Raw genomic sequence first — 22,055 nt, 5'->3', positions numbered from 1 at the left:
AGCAGGATGTGCGGTTTCGCTGTCTAAACGAATTCAAACGGGCTACGGTTTCAGATTTTTCCACCCTGGGACCAGGTTTCAGAAAAGTGCGGTTTCGGCCAGTGCGTTTACAGGATTCGTTTGGACGCTCAGCCAAGACGAAGCAAAACCTCTGCGTTTAACCTAAAAAGCGTCTCCGTGTGGACAGGCCCTTAGTTGGGCTTAGCTTTGTGTCTGTCTTAGCTTTGTGTGTGTGTGTGTTAGTGTGTGTGTGTGCGTGTGTCGATAAAAGTGTAGCTGTGTGAGCCTAATGCACAATAGCACACCGTTTTTCATTATTTTACAAGACAAAACCACACAGCCTTGCAAAAATGGAAGCCATTGTTGCTATCCACTGCAGTTTGAAAATCCATTTATTTATTTATCTAATCTAAATGAAGCTGAAGTACATTCTGCAGGGAACTGTTTATTTTTATATTTTGCAACCTCCACTGAAACCGTTTTTGTGAATAGACATTCAAGAGTTTAATCAGCTGACTTTTATTTTGAATTTAGGGGTTTATTTAAGATAAGCCAATTTTCTGTTACAATTTTTGAAAGCCTGCGCGATAAACATCAAAGTGCTCCCAGAGGCGATTTAGCCTTATCCAGTCTCTCTTTGTGTGTCTGAGAGTGTTGACTGCTGACATGTAGTGAAAGGGTGGTAGGGTAAAGAAAAACCACAGCAGATGCTGATGAAGAGCCCGAAGAAAAGGACAGAAAAACTAACAAAAAAAAAATTGGCAGAAAGTGATGATGAAGGGAGAAAGAGGAGAAGATGAGGAATGCAGACCTGAGTGGAGGAGAGAGATGGAGAGGCTGAGTCAGGTGGATATCAGAGACCAGTTACACTTCAGCTGCAAGTCATAACTCTCATGTTACACATGCACATGCCATAGTATATTGTTTTCATGACATGTTCTCAATTATAGAATTATACAACACCGCACCATCAGCGCAAAGTGTCATGATTATACAGGATATAACATAGACATGCATCTATGCAACAAAGACCATTATGATGACTAAGATTATGAAACCAGTTGCAATGTATGTCTATATATACAATACATAACATAGACATGCATATATAACAAAGACCATAAACAACTCTTTTTAGCACACCATTTGTAACCATTTTCAAGAATGGATTGAAGTTAGCTCTCCTTTTGACAACTGACAGGATATGGCATCAGCCATGATGTGTTCATGACACGGTTATGTCAATCTCAAGATGAAGGGCTGAACTAAAGTGTTAGCCAGAGGCCTAGAGAAAACAGAGGAGCTAAAACAACAGCAGCAGCCCTCTAAACACCCAGAGGCTGCTTACACATGCCCGGCGCTGTCTCACAAATCCTGACTCTGGCTCTGGTTCACTTCAGATTCAAGTAGATATTTTCGATGAAGATGGAATTTCTGAAAAACAATGTCAAATTTCAGCTGCCCTCTTTGATATGCTCCGAGCATACGTGCAGCGGCACCTGGGGTGCTCTGCTTTGTTGCACAGTCGGTGTTTCTTGATTTTTGTTCGCTGAGCAGCTGGCCAGGAGTGTCCAAGCTTCCTAGAGGTGTGTGCTCATCAGGTCCACAGCCAGAGAGGCAAGTGCTTTCTCTCCCTCTCTTTCTTTCTCTCTCTCCCTCTCTCTCTCTCTCTGTGTTTATAGATGCATGTATGTGTGCAGTGTGTAAGTGCCCACGTCTGTGTGTGTGTATTGTGTGTGTGTGTGTGTGTGTGTGTGTGTGTTTTGTGTAAACCTGAAGCCAATGTATGGCTTTGAAGGCAGTGCTGAGCTGGTCCCCCCGGTGCATTATTGATGCTGTACACAACGGGAAGGGAGCGCCTCTGCCTTCGAGTCATTCGGCGTCGTATAATCCTCTCTGTGTTCTGTGGCTCACAGCTCTCTTTCACACTCCTTTGTTTTTTTCTCTCTCTGTTTACTCTCTCCCCTTTCTTTCCCCCTTTCTCACTTCTCTCGCTCATCTCTCCTTCACCCCCCCCCCCCCCCCCCCCCCTCTGGTCCCCCAGTGTGTCTTCTCTCTCCATTGCTCTTACCAGCGCAGCACGTCTGGTACAGGAGCTATCCAAACTCATTTAGATCTGGGACAATGAAGCAGGGTTTCAAGGAGACAGAAATACCTTAATCAATGCAAACAGTGCAGGTGGAAATTGAGTTGAGGACTTGCGAGCAAGCGAGTGTGTGTGTGTGTGTGTGTGTGTGTGTGTGTGTGTGTGTGTGTGTGTGTGTATGTGTGTGTGTTTGTGTGTGTGGGTGGGGGGTGTTGGGGGCTTGTGAATTGTCTCCGTAATGCCTGTCATCCTTTATTGTCAAAGTCAACTACCCTCAGTTTCAATCACACCCCCCTGTGATAAACTTGTTTTCTTTCAGGAGAGAAAGAGAAAAGAAAGAGAAAGAGAGAGAGAGAGAGAGAGAGAGAGAGAGAGAGAGAGAGAGAGAGACAGCCAACTTCAACCTACTGTGTATCTGAGCTCCTCTGAGCAGAATGAATTGTGTGATTGTTTTTAAAAACAGAAGGCTTTGTGTGAACACAAGAGAGGCCTAACACCAGAGAATGGTGTCTAAGGAGAGGCAGAAAATAATCATTAAAACAGTAATTTAGCTTTCAAATTTGATTAATTTCTGTCATTTGTGAATTTGTTTATAATTAGTGAATTTCTTTATGCTAATAGAGCTAGATACTGGAACCCTGTATCTCACGTACAGTACATAGTGCCACTGTTATTACATAGTGTTTGGGACTGCTGAATTGTGGAGCATGTTCAAAAGATGACTATGCGCTCCATCCATAGCCAGTTTACCCACTGTTTTACTGCGTGGTCGTTGTGTACTACCACATAGCAATTATTTCACACCTCATATGGCATTGTTTCCATTACAAACAGGGCATGGTCTTTGATTCCTGCCTGGTAGGAGTTGGACTAATGATACCCACCACCTTCCCAGCGCTGTGAGCCTTTGTTGTGTTCCGCACAATGCCTTTGATTGGATCCCAGAGGCAATGGATATGTTTCATTGCAGAATAACAAAGAGGAAAAGGTTTTTTGTTTGTTTGCTTCTGGGGACTAGCAAAGATGAGGCAGAAGACAGAGTCAACATGTCCATTTGAACCCAGGTCAGCCACAGGCTTACAGCTGAGATCGACAAATAACACTTCAAAACGTCAGCAAGCAATCCTGCATGCCCTTCTGTAAACTCCACCAGCAGCAACATACTATTGTTCTGTAGAAAATCACGTAGATGACTTATTCACTTTCAAATCTTTAGGGAGGGCAATTATACTGCAGGGCTGTGACACTTGTTTCATGCTATAGTATTCAGTCTTCTTCAAAAAATATGTCATGAAAATTACTGGCACCGGCACTACTGTGAATAGATATAGTATTTGTTTGAGAAATGTATCTAAATGCTGCTTTTGTGGTGCAATTTGGTATTATTAATGCCTCAATTTTACGATGCTCCAGTGCATAGCTTGTGTGTATAAGCAAGTGTTTTGCTGCTTAGTGCAGTAGTGCTTTTTCAAAAGCAAGTAGCTGGCAACCAACCTCAGAATAAATCTCAGGTCATAATTGGACCCTTTCCTTCTCTTGTTTGGAACTGAATGTTTTTGATCATTGCATTGTATTGTCACTAAAACACAAGATCAGTCTCCCATGCAACTCGTTCCAACTCGATGAAACATGTTCTGTTGGTGTTGATTTGGAAGAATAACTTTTTTGCCTTCACGCTTCCAATTCACTTAAAACACTTTACTCCCAACCCCGCCAGTCACGTTTTCTGGCTACACATTGCGTGACCTTGAGTTGCTGTTCTCAAGGCTGTTTTCTTCCCTTTGAAGAAACTGAAGGCCTTCTGTATGTGTGAATTATCCCCTCTAGCATTTCACAATGTGTGAGATAAACCATTTTCTTCTGCCAATGACTGAGCGCGTATTCCGTTGTCTTCACTAGGGCAGGGATCTACAGAGAACTGGATAAACCAGATAGCGTACATCAGAGCATGTTCCTTTTAAATGGATTGAATCTCTGAGATGGGTCTTTCATGGTGCAATCCAACAGGACACTGAAAAGAGATAAAAAAAAAAAAAAACAGTTTGTTTGAAGTTTGAGAGGGGGATTTGCATGTTTAAATTTGGCATCTGTGATACGCTTAATATACTTGCGTCTCAACACAACTAACTCCATTTAGGGACTGATCCAAAGTAAAAGGCAAACAAATCTTTTTGAACTAATCGATAAGAGGTTGGAAATGAGAGGGAAAAAACAAGATACGTCTCTACTGGTTTTCTGCCACTACTAGCCCCTAGACTGGGCCTGAGTGATTTAAAAGTCAAATAGTGCCTGTGGAGAGCGGAGAACTGAGAGACCTTTGAACAGTGACAGTGGAGGCAATATGTTTATACTTCAGCCAGTCTAATGGCCAGAATCAAAATCACTCTTCTCCCCAAAGCACTGCCCAGCCCCTCTGCTGACTCTGGCCATTACCATGTGCTGCCTGGTGTTTGCTGAGCCTTCCCATCAGTCTGCCGATGCTCAAGGGAGCTGCTGGATATTCAGGAACTTTGTTTTTCTCTGCTTTATGTCTATGTTTGGTTTATTCACACTCAACTTCACTTGATTTGATTCCTCTACATTTGCTTTGCTGCACAGTCCCTGCACAGTGATGGGACTTTTATTGTGAATAAATTGAATGGCATTGTGTCCTTCAGTGTATTCCGCAGAATATGCTTTCAGTTATACTGTTATTCTTGCATTTTAAGAGAAACGTTTTGAATCTGTCAATCAAAATTCATACAATTTAACAATTAATGGGAACTCTCAGCCCTGTATTTCATGCATGAGAAAATCTCTATCTGCATGGGATAAACTGTCAGTGAATACGCTTTAAACTGATGACGGGGATTGAACACTTTCTTCCCTTGGTAACAGCTTTTATGTGTCATTTGCAAGGGTATGACTGACATGTTGGAAGTAGTTTTTATTTCATCCGCGTCATGGACTCAATCCTTCACCAAATTCACACCGTTCCCCAGAGAAAAGATGTATACTTTTGCTTTTGACACACCATTGAAATAAGGAGGAAAGGGGGGAAAAATAGTCAGTCAGTTCCGTTTGGTTTGAGATATCATCTTTTCACATCTTTTCCTCTCCGTCTCCTTTGGCGAGCTGAGCAATATGCGCTACCTTCGGAAAAAAGAGACTCTTGAAGCAAAAAAAAAAGAAAACACACGTCGCCTGCCGCTACAATGAGCGCCATTGTTTGAATGCAGATTGCTATTAGTAAAGACAGAGATAACGATTAGGTTCGGAAATGAAGCATTGTGGAGGAATCAACACCTCCCTTGGCATGCGCGTGCACACGTTGCAGAACTCCTGAAGGGCAGATAATTAAATCTCACCAGGTGCGGATGGGAGGATATCCATTTTCCCCGCTACACTTATCATATCTGCTCGTTAAAGACGCTCAGTGCTGAATATTTAGGCCCTTCTAAATTGGCGAGGGTGGGGGAGAGAGTATTAAAATGAGCCATTAAAGCATAAACGGGTTATCGCTGCAATGGCTCTCAGAGCACCACGCCCGCTCTTCAAAGGGCCCCCCCTCGTCATAATCCATTTACTCTGGTATTAGTGCCTCTAACTTTCCAATATGTTAATTTGATGCAGCGATTGACCCCGATGTCCAATTGGTCGCTAATAGCATTAGGGGTGAACTGCAACGTTTACAAATGAGAAGGGAAGCTCAGAGGAGATATTTTCTTCCGTCTGAGAAATTCCCTCAGATGTTTTTAAACCATTGTTTCATTCTGTGACTGGGAGAGTTTCCAAAGCAGACAACAAAAGTACACTGTGTGAATATGGTTGGCTTGCTGCTTGTTGTGCAGTAATTAGGAGGACATATTGACTGACTGCTGAGTATTTGTGTTTCCATAGGTTCCTACCTGGAGGGCCGTGTAGCTGTTACCCAGAGGGGAGGCCACGGGGAGGCAGAGGGGGGCCACAGCACCTACCCGACCACCCAGGACACTGACCGCGATGGCCCACTGGTCACCACTGCTCCACCTTTCAACGTCCTCAACCACCACCCCCCTTACAAAGGCTTCCTGGCTCCGGAGTCGTACCACACCGACGACCTCCGCGGACACCCACAGTTTTTCGAAGACAGTGGGGGTGCCACCGTGCCAGGCTCGGGCCACCACCTGGTACAGGAGCCCTCCACGCAGCTGGTGCCCCACGAGGATGCGCCGGCCTTCTCCGATGTCGCTTCGCCAACCCCCACCACGGCGGCAACGCCTGCATCCACCATCACCGCCCGCGACCCTGCCGGCTCAGATCAGCACGGGTCCAAGGTGGCGGACGCAATGAACGGAAAAACCACAACGTCGCACAGAGATTTCATCATGGCTGAATCCCTGACAACTGCTACGCATGCCTCCACCCCTCCCCCCTGTGCCAGTACTCCCAATATGGCTGTTACCATGGGACGCGGCTCGTCAGACAGAGCCAGAGTTGCCATAGCAACCACCGCATCGCCGCCGGCCTTGGTGAAAACGGACACCATCACCGAGATAGAGAGGTCCGCAGCTCAGAATAACAAGTCCCCAGACAATGTGGTCCCTGCCGTTGCATCTGCTGATTTGGAGGAGGAAACCACGACAACCACCATCATCACCACCACTGTCATCACAACCATGCAGACCCCAGGTAATACCACCTGCAGGTAGGAGATAGATACTGGAGAATGAAGCTGCATTGTGAGCAAGTAGGAAAAGGCTTATTGTGTATAATCAGGATTTGTATCACAGTCAACAAAAATGAACAGGAACACCAGAAGGGCCTAAACATATTTGTGTGTGACTTCTTTGATGTAAAATCTGAATGGTCCATTTTCTTTTGGCTTATCAGGATTTGATAGCATGACGCTAGATGTAGTGTTATTCATTTTCCATATGAGCCTCATGTTACCATATGAGTATTACTACTCATGTGAGGGCTGTGTATCATAACTAAAGGAACAAAATATTACCCTTAGTATAAACAGCTTTAGTCCAAAAAGTATCCTCCTCAATCTTCTCACCAAGGCTAAAGATTTCAGTTTCCTGTGTTGTGCCTTTCCCATCTACCATGGGCTTTCAGTTGTCTATCTGCACTCCTGCCCTGGATGCTCTCAGTCCCGTTGAAGACTGGAGCTTAAAATCTATTCACTTTAAAAAAAAAAGTGTGTGTATGTGTGGTTCAGAGGATAGAAACCCCAATCAACATCCACCAGATGGTGACTGGAGTTTCACAACTTCATTTGTGTCAAATCCTCTGGGTCTCATTTGTGGAAACCTGGAGTCAAAAAACATTTTTTTTTATCCAGTATTTGGGTGTGAGACAGCAGTATGAGGAATGGGGGGAGGCAGAAGAGCACAGGCAGCCCTGCGAAAGTTGTTTTTCTGAGCGCCCGGACACTCCCTCTTCATTTCAGGCTTCGGCCTGGTGCAGGTGAGGAAGGTGAGGAAGGTGTGCTCTGGGCCTCCTGGGAGTGACCGCCCTCACAGCTTTCCTCTGAGTGCGGCCCCTGGTGACCACCACCTTTTAACCAGGCGGCAGAGATAAAGGAGTTGCTTGAGTGGAAAGACCTGAAGGCGACCGGAAAATGGTCTGTGGCCAGCCGGCCCTACCTGATCTTTCCCTTGTGCAGAGAGGGAGAGAGAGACAGAGAGAGAGAGAGATGGAGAGAGAGACAGAGAGAGAGAGATGGAGAGAGTGAGGCGGAAAGAAAGGTAGAGAGAAAGATGAAAAACAAGAAGTCACTGTTGATCCTGGCAGAAAATGAGAAAACCTTGAAAGACAATTAAGGTGTAGTGCGCGAGGCCTCGGGAATGAAGAGGGATCAAGGGAGGGAGGGAGCCTCACCGGTCCTCATGCCATCTCCTGTTCTTTTCCCCTCCCTTTTTCATCTTCTATCTCCTCTTTTTCCCCCTCTCTCTTTCTACTCTATAGCTCCGTGTCTCACCAACTTCACGGCGCCAGAGGGCTACATCGAGACGCCACAGCCGGCGCAGATGCAGACGGGCTCCTGGTATGAAACGACCGTGGACTGCACCTACACCGTGACCGTCTACATGGGCTACGGCGTGGAGATTCAGGTCAGTTTTAATGTTCCGACGGGATCAAGGCAACGGTCAACTAATGGTCTCTGTGCCAAGCCTAGCTGGATTATTTGTGTGATAGGGATCTCCGCAAGGATATTAATTCTGCGATTTAGGGGAAATTCTGTGCAATTAACCTTTTCATATATTTTCAATGTCTGTTTAAAAGACAAATGTAATAACATTACTGTTTAGAAGACCACAGAGGCATCAGTTGTCTTTAAAAGAGGCTTTGAGATCTTTCCATGAAACTTTAAAGGATATGGTTCCGAAATGCATTTGTAACATATGCTAAATCATCTGCTTTTACATATCCAGATTAACTACACGTGCAACCAAATTAGCCGCACACTTCATTATACACGTGCTTAGCATTTTACAGTAGCCTATATATTTTCTTATGTGCATAAACAACAGCAGAGACAGGTTAAACACAATTAGGTATTTAGTGAGCCTAACTGATTGGGAACTTGCTATCTCTCTCTTAATAGGCCTTATCTTACAGTAGGGCTCTGTAGCACTATGTTAGGCTGTAGCCCTCATCAGGTCAGGCTGAACGTGCTACTGGAGGCACGGTTGGAGAAGGAAGGAGCTTCCCTCTGAATACAAATGCACTGCAGCCTCATGCAAGAGGAAGCTCTCTGTCCACACAGGCCTGCACCGTCTCCAAGCCAGTCGTTCGGCGCTTATCTAGACAAACAGGCGCGGGCGCTTTCATCTGCTGTTCTCGGTGCCAGTGTGGGCATAGCCCTGACAGATTGCCTCGTAGCACAAACTGACACTGGCACGGCCATAAGGGACGGCTGGACCAGTGAGAATCCACTTTTTTTGTATTCTTTCTTTCGTCCGCCAACTTGTGTGTATTTTGAGTGACAGATGTCTTGTTGTGCATGGTGATTGATTTTTTTTTCCTCGGTGAAATGGTTTTTGCCGGCCAAAGGTTAAATGTCAAGTGATCTACTGATTAGCATTGCTGAAGGCATGGGTGCAGGTAGTTTTGCTCATTAAATACAGTCAGCCTTGGATGCTCAGAATAGTGATTTCAGAGAAAGTAGATATCTGCTTTCACCTGATTCACTGCACTTATCGTTATTTCTCTGGGCCTGCCTGCCTGCCACTGCCGTTAATGGAAATAGTGCAGGCTTTAGCCTGACGGCTTTCCAGATGTTTTCAGCCAATTTAATTTGGACAGAATGAGTGCTCACTGCAAATCATTGTCAATGATCCTCCACAGCTGCTGAGGGTATGGTGAGGTAGAGTGTGTGTGTGTGTGTGTGTGTGTGTGTGTGTGCGTGTGTGTGTGTGTGTGCGTGTGTGTGTGTGTGTGTGTGTGCGTGTGTGTGGAGGTGGGGAGAGGGGAGGGGTAGGCTATCTATCCTCTCCTCGTCGCATTCACTCACTCTTGTTAACCCAGGGACAGTGTATAAATATCTTTCTCTAGCTCTTCCTTATGCCACAATTATTCACGGTGACTGATATGTGTGGACGCCACGGAGTTCCTCCCTTAATTAATTGCTTATGGATTATCTGTCCACTCCTTTTTGTTTGTTTATGGGGCTCAGTAATGCCCCCCGCCCGTTAAAACGTCTCTCTGGCAACTCTTAACTTAATTAAAGAGGCCTCATCCTCGTGCTGATAGACAAAAATAATGTTTAATTCAGACAATGCGGGGGATACCTACTGCATCGACGGCAGGGGAGTTTATGACCCTGTTTAGTCGATTGGGCACATCCGGCTCTAAAAGGCTTGGTTTAGTATCCCACTGATCGGCAGGCTTCTCTGGGGGGGGGGGGGGGGGTTGAGGGGGCATAATCCCCTCCTAGAGGAATTAATGAGTCATCGGATTTAGCCGAAACTGAATGCAAACCCTATTTCCGTGACTCAAGAGAAGTCAGGTGAGCTGAGGGTGATAATCCTCCCAAAGTGTGAATATCTCTCTGGCAGTGAGATGTCCGCACTGCAGGGGAGGTCACTCAGTACAGTCCGCACGGACAGTGATAATCTATTAATACAGGTGTCTATCCTAGCAGAAGATTAGGCCACCAAGGGATCTTGAGGTCATACAGTGGCCAGAGGGAACATCACTTGACCACACGTAACCTCCTGGTCCAAGCCAAATGAACAAACGTACATGCCAATTCAATAACCCCCCCCCCCCACACACACAGTTCTTTTTTACAGCCACTTAGGGGAACCTTTATGTACAGATTTAGAGTTCTCCTGTTGGGCAAGGCATGCAATATTTAGATTAGAAAAATTGAGTGTCTTGACAGCTGTTGTGTGTGTGTGTGTGTGTGTCTAGACTCTAGCACCATGGATAAAACATGAAACATGAAACCAAAGCGCATTAGAATTCAAAGGTCGTAACGAAGGAAGCCATTAGTAACAAAAGCTTTAACATACAAGATCAAGATGTGAGGATTTACACCCTATACAGCTGTCTGCATTTTGGCTTTAGCTGGTTGTAATCAGTCTATCTTTACAGGCCAGCAATGTATTACATAATAAATGTACCATAATGATGATTTCCCTCTAATGCACTCTTGCTGTATAATATTTTGGGTGATGTTATCGGTGCCTCATAAAAACCAGCGGGACTGATAAAATGCTATCATCACTTTCTCAGGGATTTTTATTATCTGGACCGCCCACCTTTCAGAGAAAAGCTCATGCATAAAGACTTCATCACAGCCCAAGCCTAGCCTAGCCAGGGTGGATGCTCCAATCATGCCTGTTTTCCTTTCCACCCAGTGACTTTTCATTGGCAGTGACACCACGTTTGTTCATTTTAGCACATTAGCATTGCTTTATGACTTGGTGCCTGAAGTAGGCACCTTTGGCCCCACAGGTCTGACGCTGCATCAGAATCAGCCTTGTCTGTTATTAGAATGAGATTATGGTGTCGAATTATGCTCTGATTACCATATCGGTTGCAGATATTTGAAAGTGATTGCATGTAGACTTCCCCCGAGGCAGTGTTGATGTGATTGTGATAATGGATGCAGGAAACTTCCACTAGGAAGCAATGGTTTGGGGGCACTGTTGCACAGAAAGAAATGACAGTAGCATATTTACTGAGCACTGCAATCAGTCGGACAGATTTTCACCATCATAAAGGTCATTGTGTGTTGTGTGGAATCAAGTAGGTGTTAGATAGAGTTTAGTGGTCGCTTAGATCTCGCTGTAAACAGTACAAGTCAAAGCTTTTGCTAAGACTGCTGGCACTGAAACTCCTTGCTGACAATTATTGATGCCAGATGGCATAGGCTGTCTTTCCACGGAACTTTACTATGAAACGACAGAGAGACTCTGGAGTGAACTTTTTCTAATTGTTATTCCCTGCACTGCAGAAGTTGGCCCATTCTCTCTTATTTCCTAACACAGAACCACTGTCATTTTCTTTAAAAAAAAAAAAGAAAAAAGGCTTCATGGAAACTCAAGGCTTTCCACAAGGCAGTGGTTCACTGGTCCCAGAGAGATCTATAAGATGCCTACCTCAGCCACGGCCACCGCATAGGCATCGACTGACGATCGATATTCTGAACTGCTGTGGATTAAGTGGTCCTTGGTCCGGTTCAATAAAATACAGTTATATCTCTCGCTCTCTGTCTGAGGTGATAGCAAAGATTGATTGGGATGCATCTGTCATCTTGGACAGTTAAACAGCAGATTGACCGAGGGTAGAAACCATACGTATGTGGCTGGAAGGAGTTAAATGACACCTTGGCAAGAGGAATGAGGCCTCTTTGCCGTAAAAGAAAATCTAATCTCAATCGCATCTCAGTTCTAGAAATTTGACACATAGCCTTCTGCTTTATGTAAATCCATTAAGCAATAAAATAATTCAAATTTTCTTAGTTACCTATTACCTTCCACTAGAGAAGATTTTCCACAATCCCACATTCCATTATAAAAAAAAAAATCCTGAGTGATTTTTTGATGAGTTTTTTTATTCTTATTGAAACACTTGGTGGTGATGCTTTGCATATCTCTTGGCTTGGGAAATACTTCAATTAAACAGTAAGGGTTCTGCTCATGTGTTGCGCTGCATAATATCAGCCCATCTGCAGTGACTGGCATGCAAAATGCAGAAAGCACAGGCAGGCAGCAACTATCTGCAGACTCCACAGCCTGGGCTGTGCTTGAGCTCACTCAAGATGGCTTGCAAATTCAGCCTCTGCTTTTAGGACGTCTCTTCTTGTTTTTCCCCCCTTTCCTTCCGTGCACCTTGCCCTGTGGTGATAACCCAGGCGTGCTGTTTGTTGAAGATTATTAAGGATGGCTAAACCCATTACCACTCAACAGCCATCGGCCAGCAGTGTCCTGCTTGGCCGATCGATCGATACCTGACTGTTGTGCCAGATCCTCCTGTCTAGGGGCGCTGCTGCTAGCCCTATTTCAGATGCAGGAGCCTAGCATCCTATCAAGCCTGTCCTTCACGTTCCAACACCATGTGTCCTTTAGGCAAAAGCTACCGCCAGGAGGAACACTATTTATACACACACTGAGCACAAAGACACCGAGGGGGTGTGTCCCCAGTCTGGGAGAGACACACTGCCCGCAGTCCAAAAGGTCAGTTTCATAGCAACGACCAGTATTTTCCTGAATAAAAGCAAGCTATCATAATTCATCATGCAAAACAACAAGAGTAACATTACACGCAAACGCAGAAAAAAAACGTTGGAATGTTGGTGCTGGAGAAAGGTGGGGCACTAATTAAGAGAGCATCTGAGTGCAAATACAAGTCTGCAAGGTCACTGTGTTCTCACTGCACGAGGATAGGAAAGTATGTATGGCAAAAAAATCAATACAACATATCACATTATGCATTTAATCTCTTGCCAGCTATGCTTTTGCATGCACGGCTGCAGCATTTGCTAGGATAGATGGCTCATATATTTTGTGATGAGAGCAGTCCAATTGTCTGTCTGGAAAGGTTAAATTAATTTGGCTCCATGACTGAGTGATAATGTTTGCCCCCACACCTGGCCTTGCAGACACAGTATAGTGCACAGACGAGTGAGATTAATCATATTCTCTCATCAGTTTCGGTGTGACTCGATCGGCCCGTTACTTTACTTAGTTTTGTATTATACTTGGTGGCAGCCGTTGCTGAGTACCCTGGGAATTGTTCGGCGGGATCGATAACAGATGCCACCCTAATCATCTCCCGATCATACGCCGTGCCGTCGTCGTCGCGAAAGAAGCTGGCGGTGAGTGAAAGCAAGAGCCTGTTAACTACCTGTCACATTTCAGGAGACCTGCTCCTTCTGGGCGACCGCAGGCCCCTAAGCACTCCAGTGCTGTGAGACGGCTGGAGCAGGAGCTACTCTCGTACAGTTAATTAAAGTGCCACCGGGGTTTTAATGAGTTTCCTTTTATTTTTCGAAAGCGTCTTCCCACTCCTTCAGACCCTGAATCTCATATTTCCACAAAGATGTCGAGCTCTTTAGAGGACTGGGGGCATTCTGTTCTGTTCTGTTCTGTTCTGTTGTAGGAGGCTGGTGGTGAATAAGAAGACAGTCGCTTGAAGGTTTGCAGAGTGGGAAACTTTCCCAGTTTATCTGGGTGGGCGGAAAGGGATTTGTGCTCAGTAGAAGTGGAGGCCAGGAAGACAACAGGGCAGTAAGATTATCTAGAGATGCTTGCCCCAGCCTCTCAAGAGGCTATTTTATTCCTAATACGGACTCCTCTGGCCACGTGTCACTATTTTAGTACTTGGCAAGATATTTGATATTTCACAATATTGTAACCTCACACTAGCAGGTTTATCAGAATAGTGTTTTTTTTACCTGCAGTTCCGTTAATGCGAAGTTTTGAAGTTACTATGCAATGTATGTGAGTGAAGACTATCTAATCTAATCTAATTTTTTTCAATCATTTTAATTCTCAATGTTTGCATAATTAATGAATGTTGTGAAGATGCTGCTAAAACAATCTTAAACCTAATTCCTAACTCCAAAGCTGACAGAGACAACTGGACTTTATACTCAATGTATATATGAGATGTGTAGTACATTGTACAAATTCATTGGCTATTATGTGTGAAGTTACTATGGTAATAAATATTAATATATAGTGATCCATAGTGTGCAGTAATGATATGTTAACTACTCTTAGGTTGGTCTACACTGCTTCATTATCAGAGAAACTGTGTTTTGATTGTGTAACATGGTGTGGTATAATGATTATGGTTGTACAGGCAGTAGCTAATGATGTTGGACCTGCTGGACATGAACGCTGTGAAGCTGAGAGGCACTGACTGACCTTACTGGGGTGAAAATGGGGTGTTGGCTGCTTATTCAACATTGCACTGTCCTCACTCACCGACATCCTCTCTAATGCAGACACACACCCTTTGGTGTTGACGCCAGTGTCATTTTCTTTGTGACCTTCATTAATGCAGAGGTCACGCGACACAATAAACACCAGGCATTAGAATGCAGGGGCGCCTGCACAAGAGGAGTGCAGTTAATTTATCAGCATCCACTTGAATTAATTACACCAAGCGGGACGTGTGGAAAGGAAAGGAAAGTCAGTCCAGCCCGTTCACTTTAAACACCGTCTCAGCCATACAGCACACGGGTCAGTTCTCCAAGACGGGGTACCGACACAGAACCAAAAACACACCGACTATGTAAAACCCAACAGAGACACGCTGTATGCTGGGTAACAGCAATGGAATCCTCTCTGACTAATTGCCTAAAGCCTGACAGTGCGGTTCTCCTCCTCGGACGGCTGACGCTCCACTTCACTGTGACGGATCGCCTGTCTCCACTGCTGCAGATAACTAAGGGCTCAGTGCCTGGATGGATAATGTTGCATCTCATTGTTTTGCCTTGCTGTCTTGCAGCTGGCGTGCTCAGCAAAGCTCGCCTGCCTATTCTTCATTCTGAAGGGTACTGTTTCCCCGGCACAGCCCTGCCCACGTTCCTCTGATACTGCAGGCAGAGCCCGGAGTTTTGGGGCCTGGATTTCGCTGACCGTAGCATCTCACTGATAGGAGCATCATTCAGCCTGTGCACAAGCAAGGCGGGTGGTCCGTGTTTGAGCATAGTGAGTCGTTGATGATTATGATTACACGCTATTGACAAATCCATCATACAACCAGATGAAAGACTTTGTAAAAATCTGATCAAAAGAGAGAGACTGCAGCTCACCATAAGAGCCATAAGCTATACCATAAGAGGTGCTTGAATCCAGATACAACCAACCACATGCTGCTGACAGATCAAAGTCCTGGTGCCTTGTTAGGTTTCGCGCTTCAAACAGCATAGTTTTTCTGGCCTAATGACCGAACCGGTCACCCAGTCCAAAGCAATATCTGCAATGACCACACTTCTGCCACGATTGCAGAGAATGTTGATAATGTTATGCTGTATAGCTTCATCTCTCACCCCTTCTGCATTTTCCCCGAGTTAATCTTTTGGCAATTCTTGTCCTTCCCTCTGCCACTGATATCAGGGACCAGCCAGAAGTAGTGACAGACTGATAGCCAATCATCATCATCAAAAGCACCCACCCTATTATCTCCATCTCTCCCTGGGCAAAAATAGATGGCCAAATGAGACCGGCCTTTTCAGAAATGCACGGCATGCGGCTCTCACTCGGAACAAGCTCGCATTTTCCTGTCACACACCACTCTATGGGAATCAGAGACAAAATTATAGCTTTAACACTTCTGAATTCCATCTATACAGTATCCGGTGTTCTTTTTGTGGAGGGGAAAAGGAAAAAGGATTTGTGAGTGGATTTGGTGGTTGATGTAAATGTAAAATGTGCATGTAAATACCCCCCCCCCCTCCCAGTTGCCCCATGGCCCCATGCTGCCCACCTCAATCAGTGTGCCACTATGCTGGCTATCATTCAGAGAGTGAAAAGGGCCATTTAATGGGGGACTCGGCCCATAATGAGCAGTGCTTCCTTCTAGCACATTCTCCCCAAATGCCTATTAAAATCTCTCTTAAGTTGGTGATTGCCTGTCTCAAGCTGAAATTGGAAATGCGCTAAATTGGACTCAGGGCCTTGGACACAGTAGCAAGGCAAAAGAGAATGGGATGGAGGGGACATTATCTGCCTGCCAGGGTGCCGTAAATGGCTTGGATGATTTGGATTAATTCAATATGGCTGGGTCCCTGGCTCTCATACTTCATTTCTTTTCAAAAAGAAAGGAAAGGTTAGCAGAGAGCCGAGTCAGAAATATGTTTCTTTATTATTCACTGAAGCCTCAAGGATCACTCTAAATAATATTTGTAAATGTATTGTATGCTTGACTGAACACTTGGGTGTTATCAGGGTTGGAGTGGATGGATCCTGACAGGTGTGTGGTATTATTCACCAGCTTTATTTTCAACTGCTCGCCAGTTTTTACCTTGTTGGCACCTTTATTTATTTATTTGATATCATTGTTAGAGTACTGTTATGAAGAGGCCGTGGCACAGCATCCAAACAAATATAATGTTGTCTACTGTAGAGTATGTTTATAGCCGACCTCGGACCGCAACGTAACCTAAAAGGAAAGCTAGAGCTAACCTGCACACTGGCCCTACGTGATGTAAAGACCTAGATGTGTGTTTGCAAATGTGTGTGTGTGTCAGCTTTGGCAGAGCTCCAGTGAGAGGTCACTTACCTGCGGCTCTCGCTGATCTGGTATAGTTCTCTCCCAATGTGATTACGAACAGCCCAAGCATTGGTTCCTAATATGTTCAGTTTGCTTAGTGGGTGGTTTCAAATCCAAAAGAAGTGAAAACGAGACAGATCCAAGTTTGCCGGACTCAAAGGGGAAAATGCACAAGAGGGATCACAGGACACTAGTCCTTTCCGAAGGCCTGGGAAATAATTGTGAGCCCAGCACTCAGGACAGGCGTTCCATTTAACCTAATTAGCCACAGGTAGTGACATCACTGAAGCCCTAGACTTCGACCTTTTCCATTTGACAGTAAAGGGCCTCTTTTGAGTACTCACCTTCTCTCTGCCCTCTTGGAAGGTTCAGGTAGAAAGAAAGGGGCACAGCACTCAACAGCAGCAGCAGCAGTGCAGGTGCTTTCAGACACACACACACACACACACACACACACACACACACAAACACACACACACACACACACACACAGACCTATATCTGTAAACACACCAACTCCTCTCCACCCATTCAGTCATGGTGTCAGACAGGGCTGCACTCTCCCTGTGTCTCTCCCAACACAGCCATCATTACCCCACATGGGGTTACAACTACTCCTTTTCTTTCCCCTCCATCAGCAGTGAACTCGCCTTGACACTGTGCTCTGTGGTGGCAGGGATGGGTGGGCGCACAAGAGTTCTCCAGGAACGAAACAAAAAGACGGAAATAAAGACAATTTAGTGGATGATACATTACACATCCATTATCACCACATTGGGGAACACACCAACGCTAACACGGAGATGCACTTCAGAGTGAACATGCGAGTTCAGCTCTCTGATTCAGCCGTAGAGATCTTTCTTGTCGCCACTGCTAAGCTAACGCGGTGCACCTGTTTGACGGAGCGAGAAACATGCACTGACGGCCATCGCTGTTGTTCACTGCCCCCTGCCCCCCACCCCACCCTGGGTATTTACAAGTAAAAGTGCCCCTGCTAACATTTAAACCCCTCCGAGCACCAGTCTGAAGTAAATCATTGTGTTATCTGAAATCTAACTCAGTCAGCCTAGGGGCTCCCCGTACCTGTCTGCAGAGAAGGAGTAACAGGTAGCGAGAACTGGCAGCTTCCGTTTGTGACCACTTGAAGATAATCGGTGATGACATCGATCCTGTATCCTGTTGAAAATTTGGATGTACCAGGAGAGATTTCAGGAGTCATTATGGTTTCAGTGAAGACACAGAAATTTAGGAGAATATGAATACATAACACCAGAATCAAAGCTGGCTATGGGATTTTTGGGAGCCAAGACTTTTGAAAAAGAGAAAAAAGTGTTGAGATATATTCTAACATATAGATGTAGAATGCCTATAAAGTTTGAGAAATATATTCTTTACGAACTGTATGGTTGATTTCCAATGAAGTCATGAACACAAGGTCAAACATTTTAAATTAATTGATAAGGCAATTTAATTCTTCATTGCCTTTTCAGCATGTAGTTTTTCACATTAATGGTGTTGGAAATATGTATACCTTCAGAAAAGGAATGTATTCTTAGCTTGAAAAATCATTATACTTATGAGTCTCTCAGCTGATAGACCTAAGCATCTAGAGCAGGGGTCTCAAACTCAAATGAGCTGGGGGCCACTTCCGCCGATGTCATCTGATTAGAGGGCCACATCAGTGTTAATATAAGAATAATATAAAAAAGAACGGCTATTAACTAAAATGCAATGTTTTTTTCAAATACTGTATTTTCAAACACAAAACTACAAACAGAAAGTGCAAGTATTTTATCTATTTTTAGACACCTGTGCTAGCAACCTTGTAGCTTATAAATCAAATAAATATTAATACAAATTATAAAAACAAACAAAAAAGCATAAAAACAGGTAGGCCTATTTGTGTGTTTCACACCAAATAAAAAGATTTTCCTCTCATAACTTTTTTAAACCTGGCAATAGGCGTTAGGGTTAAGAAAGCAACACCAAAAGTGGTCAGAGATAAAGTCCTACTGTAAATGTAAAAAATCTTTGAGATTCTATTCACCATGCACTGTGACTATCACTGTCAATAGATGATCGATCATAATCTCCAAAAGGATATTCTCCTTCAGAATCAGAATAGGTGAATAATATAGCCTACCCAAGACTTCATCACACGTGAACGTTTTTCAACATTTGGTGTAGGCCTATTTCTGCTTCAATTTGTGCAAAACTATGGCCTGCATCGCGTCATTACAAATGCACGTCTTCGTGTTTCTCGCGTGTAATAGGCTACAAGTATTTCCTGAAAACTTTCTGCAGCGATTTTGGGTTTGAATCAAGCTCTGCATGTCTAGCAAATAGTGGAGGAGAGTAGCCTACAAATGAGATTTGTCACCGTACTTGGATCTATCGTCTATTTTAATCAGTATCGTTGTTTGTTGCAATTAAAAATACCCTCAAGGGCCGGATTGCATTATTATTTTGACATACGTCGCGAGCCGGAATTGGGCCGGATTTGGCCAGCGGGCCGGGAGTTTGAGACCCCTGATCTAGAGCCATAGTTTACACAAATTATACAATTATCCTAAGTCACTGAATATGTCCTATTTCTGCACTGATTCATATAGGTCTTTTGTAGTACATATGAATCAGTTCTCTTCAATTTTACATTTATATAGGTGTTTTTCTTTTGATATACAATATGTCTCCTCAGAAAAGTCATTATGTTTATTTTGCCTGAAGGCAAATAACACCTTGTTTTGCTGTTGCAGTAATGTGAGTTTCTTGAAATTTCCAACCAGTAGGCTACTCAGTATCATTTTTGGTTTGGCTATACATTGCTTATTATAATGAGTGTGAACAACAACTCAACACTTCAAACACTGATGCTAGGGAAAAGGACTAATTAGATTTGCTTCAAAGTTCCCCAAGAATTTATAAGTAAAGTGTCATTAAAAAAGATGTCCTATATTAAGTCAGGGTTAGGATTGATTTGTGTTTTCTCAGGTGGCTGAATTTGAGACATTACCTCCAGTGACCTATTTGTCTCCATTTCCTGAACTGTTTATCGGGCCAGCTGGCACTAAACACAGGATGGTTTTCCTATCAATTTATTGCCTGGCCTGGTTTTTATTCACATAAATGGGCTTAATCTCCGCAGTCCAGCCAGCAGCTGTGAACACTGGCACCGCTCTATGCCAACTCCACTTTGTGGCACAGTGGCCCAGTACTGGCACACCTTATAAAGGGAGTGCCGTTTCTGGACAGGGCTGGAGGGGGCATGCAGGGAGAGATGGAGAGAGTGTGGGAGGGCTATGGAGTGAGAGAAACAAGTCTATTAACCCCCCCCCAGTCCTCCCTGGTCTCCTTTGCAGCTTGCTTGTGTTGTGAGAGGATTTTAAGTTGCCAAATATGGCTGAGGCAGGGCCTTTTGTAGATGGGGAGAGTGCAGTACAGCACTTTAAAACACTTTCAGGAGGTTTTTTTACCCGCTGCCCTCTCTCTCTCTCTCCCTCTTTCTCTCCCTCTCTCTTTCTCTCTTTCTACCTGTTTCCCCCCGTGAAGGTGTGCTGGCCTCGTTGGGTCAGCTATCAGCTCTCTGCAGCCCTCTCTGCTCCCTTTGATTTATTCGGCTGCAAGGTGCTCCCCTCTCTCTCTGCTCCCCCCAGCCCCCTTTCCCCTCGGAGGTCACCCTGTTTTAGCGGGAGATTTCAGCTGCAATTTTCCCACTCCCCACATTTTCAAATGCACATCCAGGCCGAGCGCTCCACTGAACTCTAAGTCCAGAGAGAGAGAGAGAGAGAGAGAGAGAGAGAGAGATACTTATGGTGTGAGAAAGAAAGAAAGAAAGAGATGGAGGGAGGAGGGGGAGAGAGGGATGAGGTGTGTAGTGTTGAAATGAAAGAGAGAGAGAGAGGGGCTGCACTTACTGGTGTGTTTTGGGTCAGGGTACCAACAATTAAACCGCAATCTAACAATCAAGCCTCGATTAGTCTCTGCCTACTATCTTTATCAGCTGTGGCGTTATGGCCAGAGACATTTTTTCTCCCACTCACTCCGCTCCTCCTCGTGTTGCTCGCGCTGGATCAATATGCCCATCGATCGGCCGGGCCCCTCACTGGTAAACACTCCACGATTTATGGGCGCGGAGCAGAGGCCAATTAAAAGCATGGCGCGCTGGGTCCTGTCTAATGCAACCGAGCCACTCACACATGAGTCTGGGGAGGCCTTAAACACTTTGGCCGCGTATCCTGTGCTGGGTGTTATTTTGACAGTAAAACAGATTAGGCTGGATGCTTGCGGCACACGCACGTCTAATCATGCTCACTCAGTTTTGTAAAGGGAAAGAGAGAAGTCTAAATATTTGTGTCAGTCGTGAGATAATTAAAAGCCGTTTCAGTTTGCATTTCAGATCGATTTGTAAAAGATTAATTATCATCTTTCTGTGCAATTTATTATGCTATCATTTAGTTTGCAAAGGGGCAGGGGGCAGGGGGCAGTGAACAACAGCGATGGCCGTCAGTGCATGTTTCTCGCTCCGTCAAACAGGTGCACCGCGTTAGCTTAGCAGTGGCGACAAGAAAGATCGCTACGGCTGAATCAGAGAGCTGAACTCGCATGTTCACTCTGAAGTGCATCTCCGTGTTAGCGTTGGTGTGTTCCCCAATGTGGTGAAAATAGTTTGCATTTCTTGCCAACTATTTTATGCACTCAAATCGCAGACAATGCAGACAATCTCCATTGTCCATCTGACTTGCAGGCAGTGACAAGCATATACAGTACAGTATGTCATATCTATTTCACTGGACATTTTCTGATTACCGTGTGGTGTCAAATTATAATTAACTACTTCGTAATCAGAAGAATTATGACAAAGCAATAGAATACTGCAGAAGGTGTAGCTTTAATCCAACATTGAGTATGGGTTCGCGAAGCCAACTACTAACATCCTGTCTTACACAGCTTATATACCTCTTTCCAGTAGCATCACTTGTTTTGACCACTCAGAATAGAATAGAGCTCCTATGTCCTTCGTGCCTTTTATGGTAATACATATTTGCCTAGGTAGTTATTCTATTTCTACAAAGGACCTTTGACCTGAGCTGAACAACTGCTATGTCCAGTCTCTCCTATGCATTCATATCCTGATAGGTAAACCTCTGGGCCCCTAGCTTGTGCTATATTTACCCCTGCTCTTTCCACCACACAGAGGTTACACATTAGCCCAATGTATAGAACATCTTTTAGCACTACTACAGAATATCTTATCAGGAGGCTTTAT

The 22,055-nt window shown here is 44.6% G+C and overlaps 1 protein-coding gene across 2 annotated transcripts in view; it reads left to right on the top strand.

Moving 5' to 3' along the window:
* sez6b (seizure related 6 homolog b) overlaps nt 1-22,055 on the top strand; it is a 150,588-nt gene that overhangs the window by 70,060 nt on the left and 58,473 nt on the right. For both annotated transcript variants that reach the window (XM_042062858.1, XM_042062857.1), the window contains exons 2-3: nt 5,966-6,736; nt 8,021-8,166. In XM_042062858.1, coding sequence (XP_041918792.1) covers nt 5,966-6,736; nt 8,021-8,166 — 917 coding nt within the window. The remainder of the gene's footprint in view (nt 1-5,965; nt 6,737-8,020; nt 8,167-22,055) is intronic.

This window comes from Alosa sapidissima, chromosome 15 (assembly GCF_018492685.1).
Source record: "Alosa sapidissima isolate fAloSap1 chromosome 15, fAloSap1.pri, whole genome shotgun sequence".
NCBI lineage: Eukaryota > Metazoa > Chordata > Actinopteri > Clupeiformes > Clupeidae > Alosa > Alosa sapidissima.
This window is presented reverse-complemented; position numbering and strand designations above follow the sequence as displayed.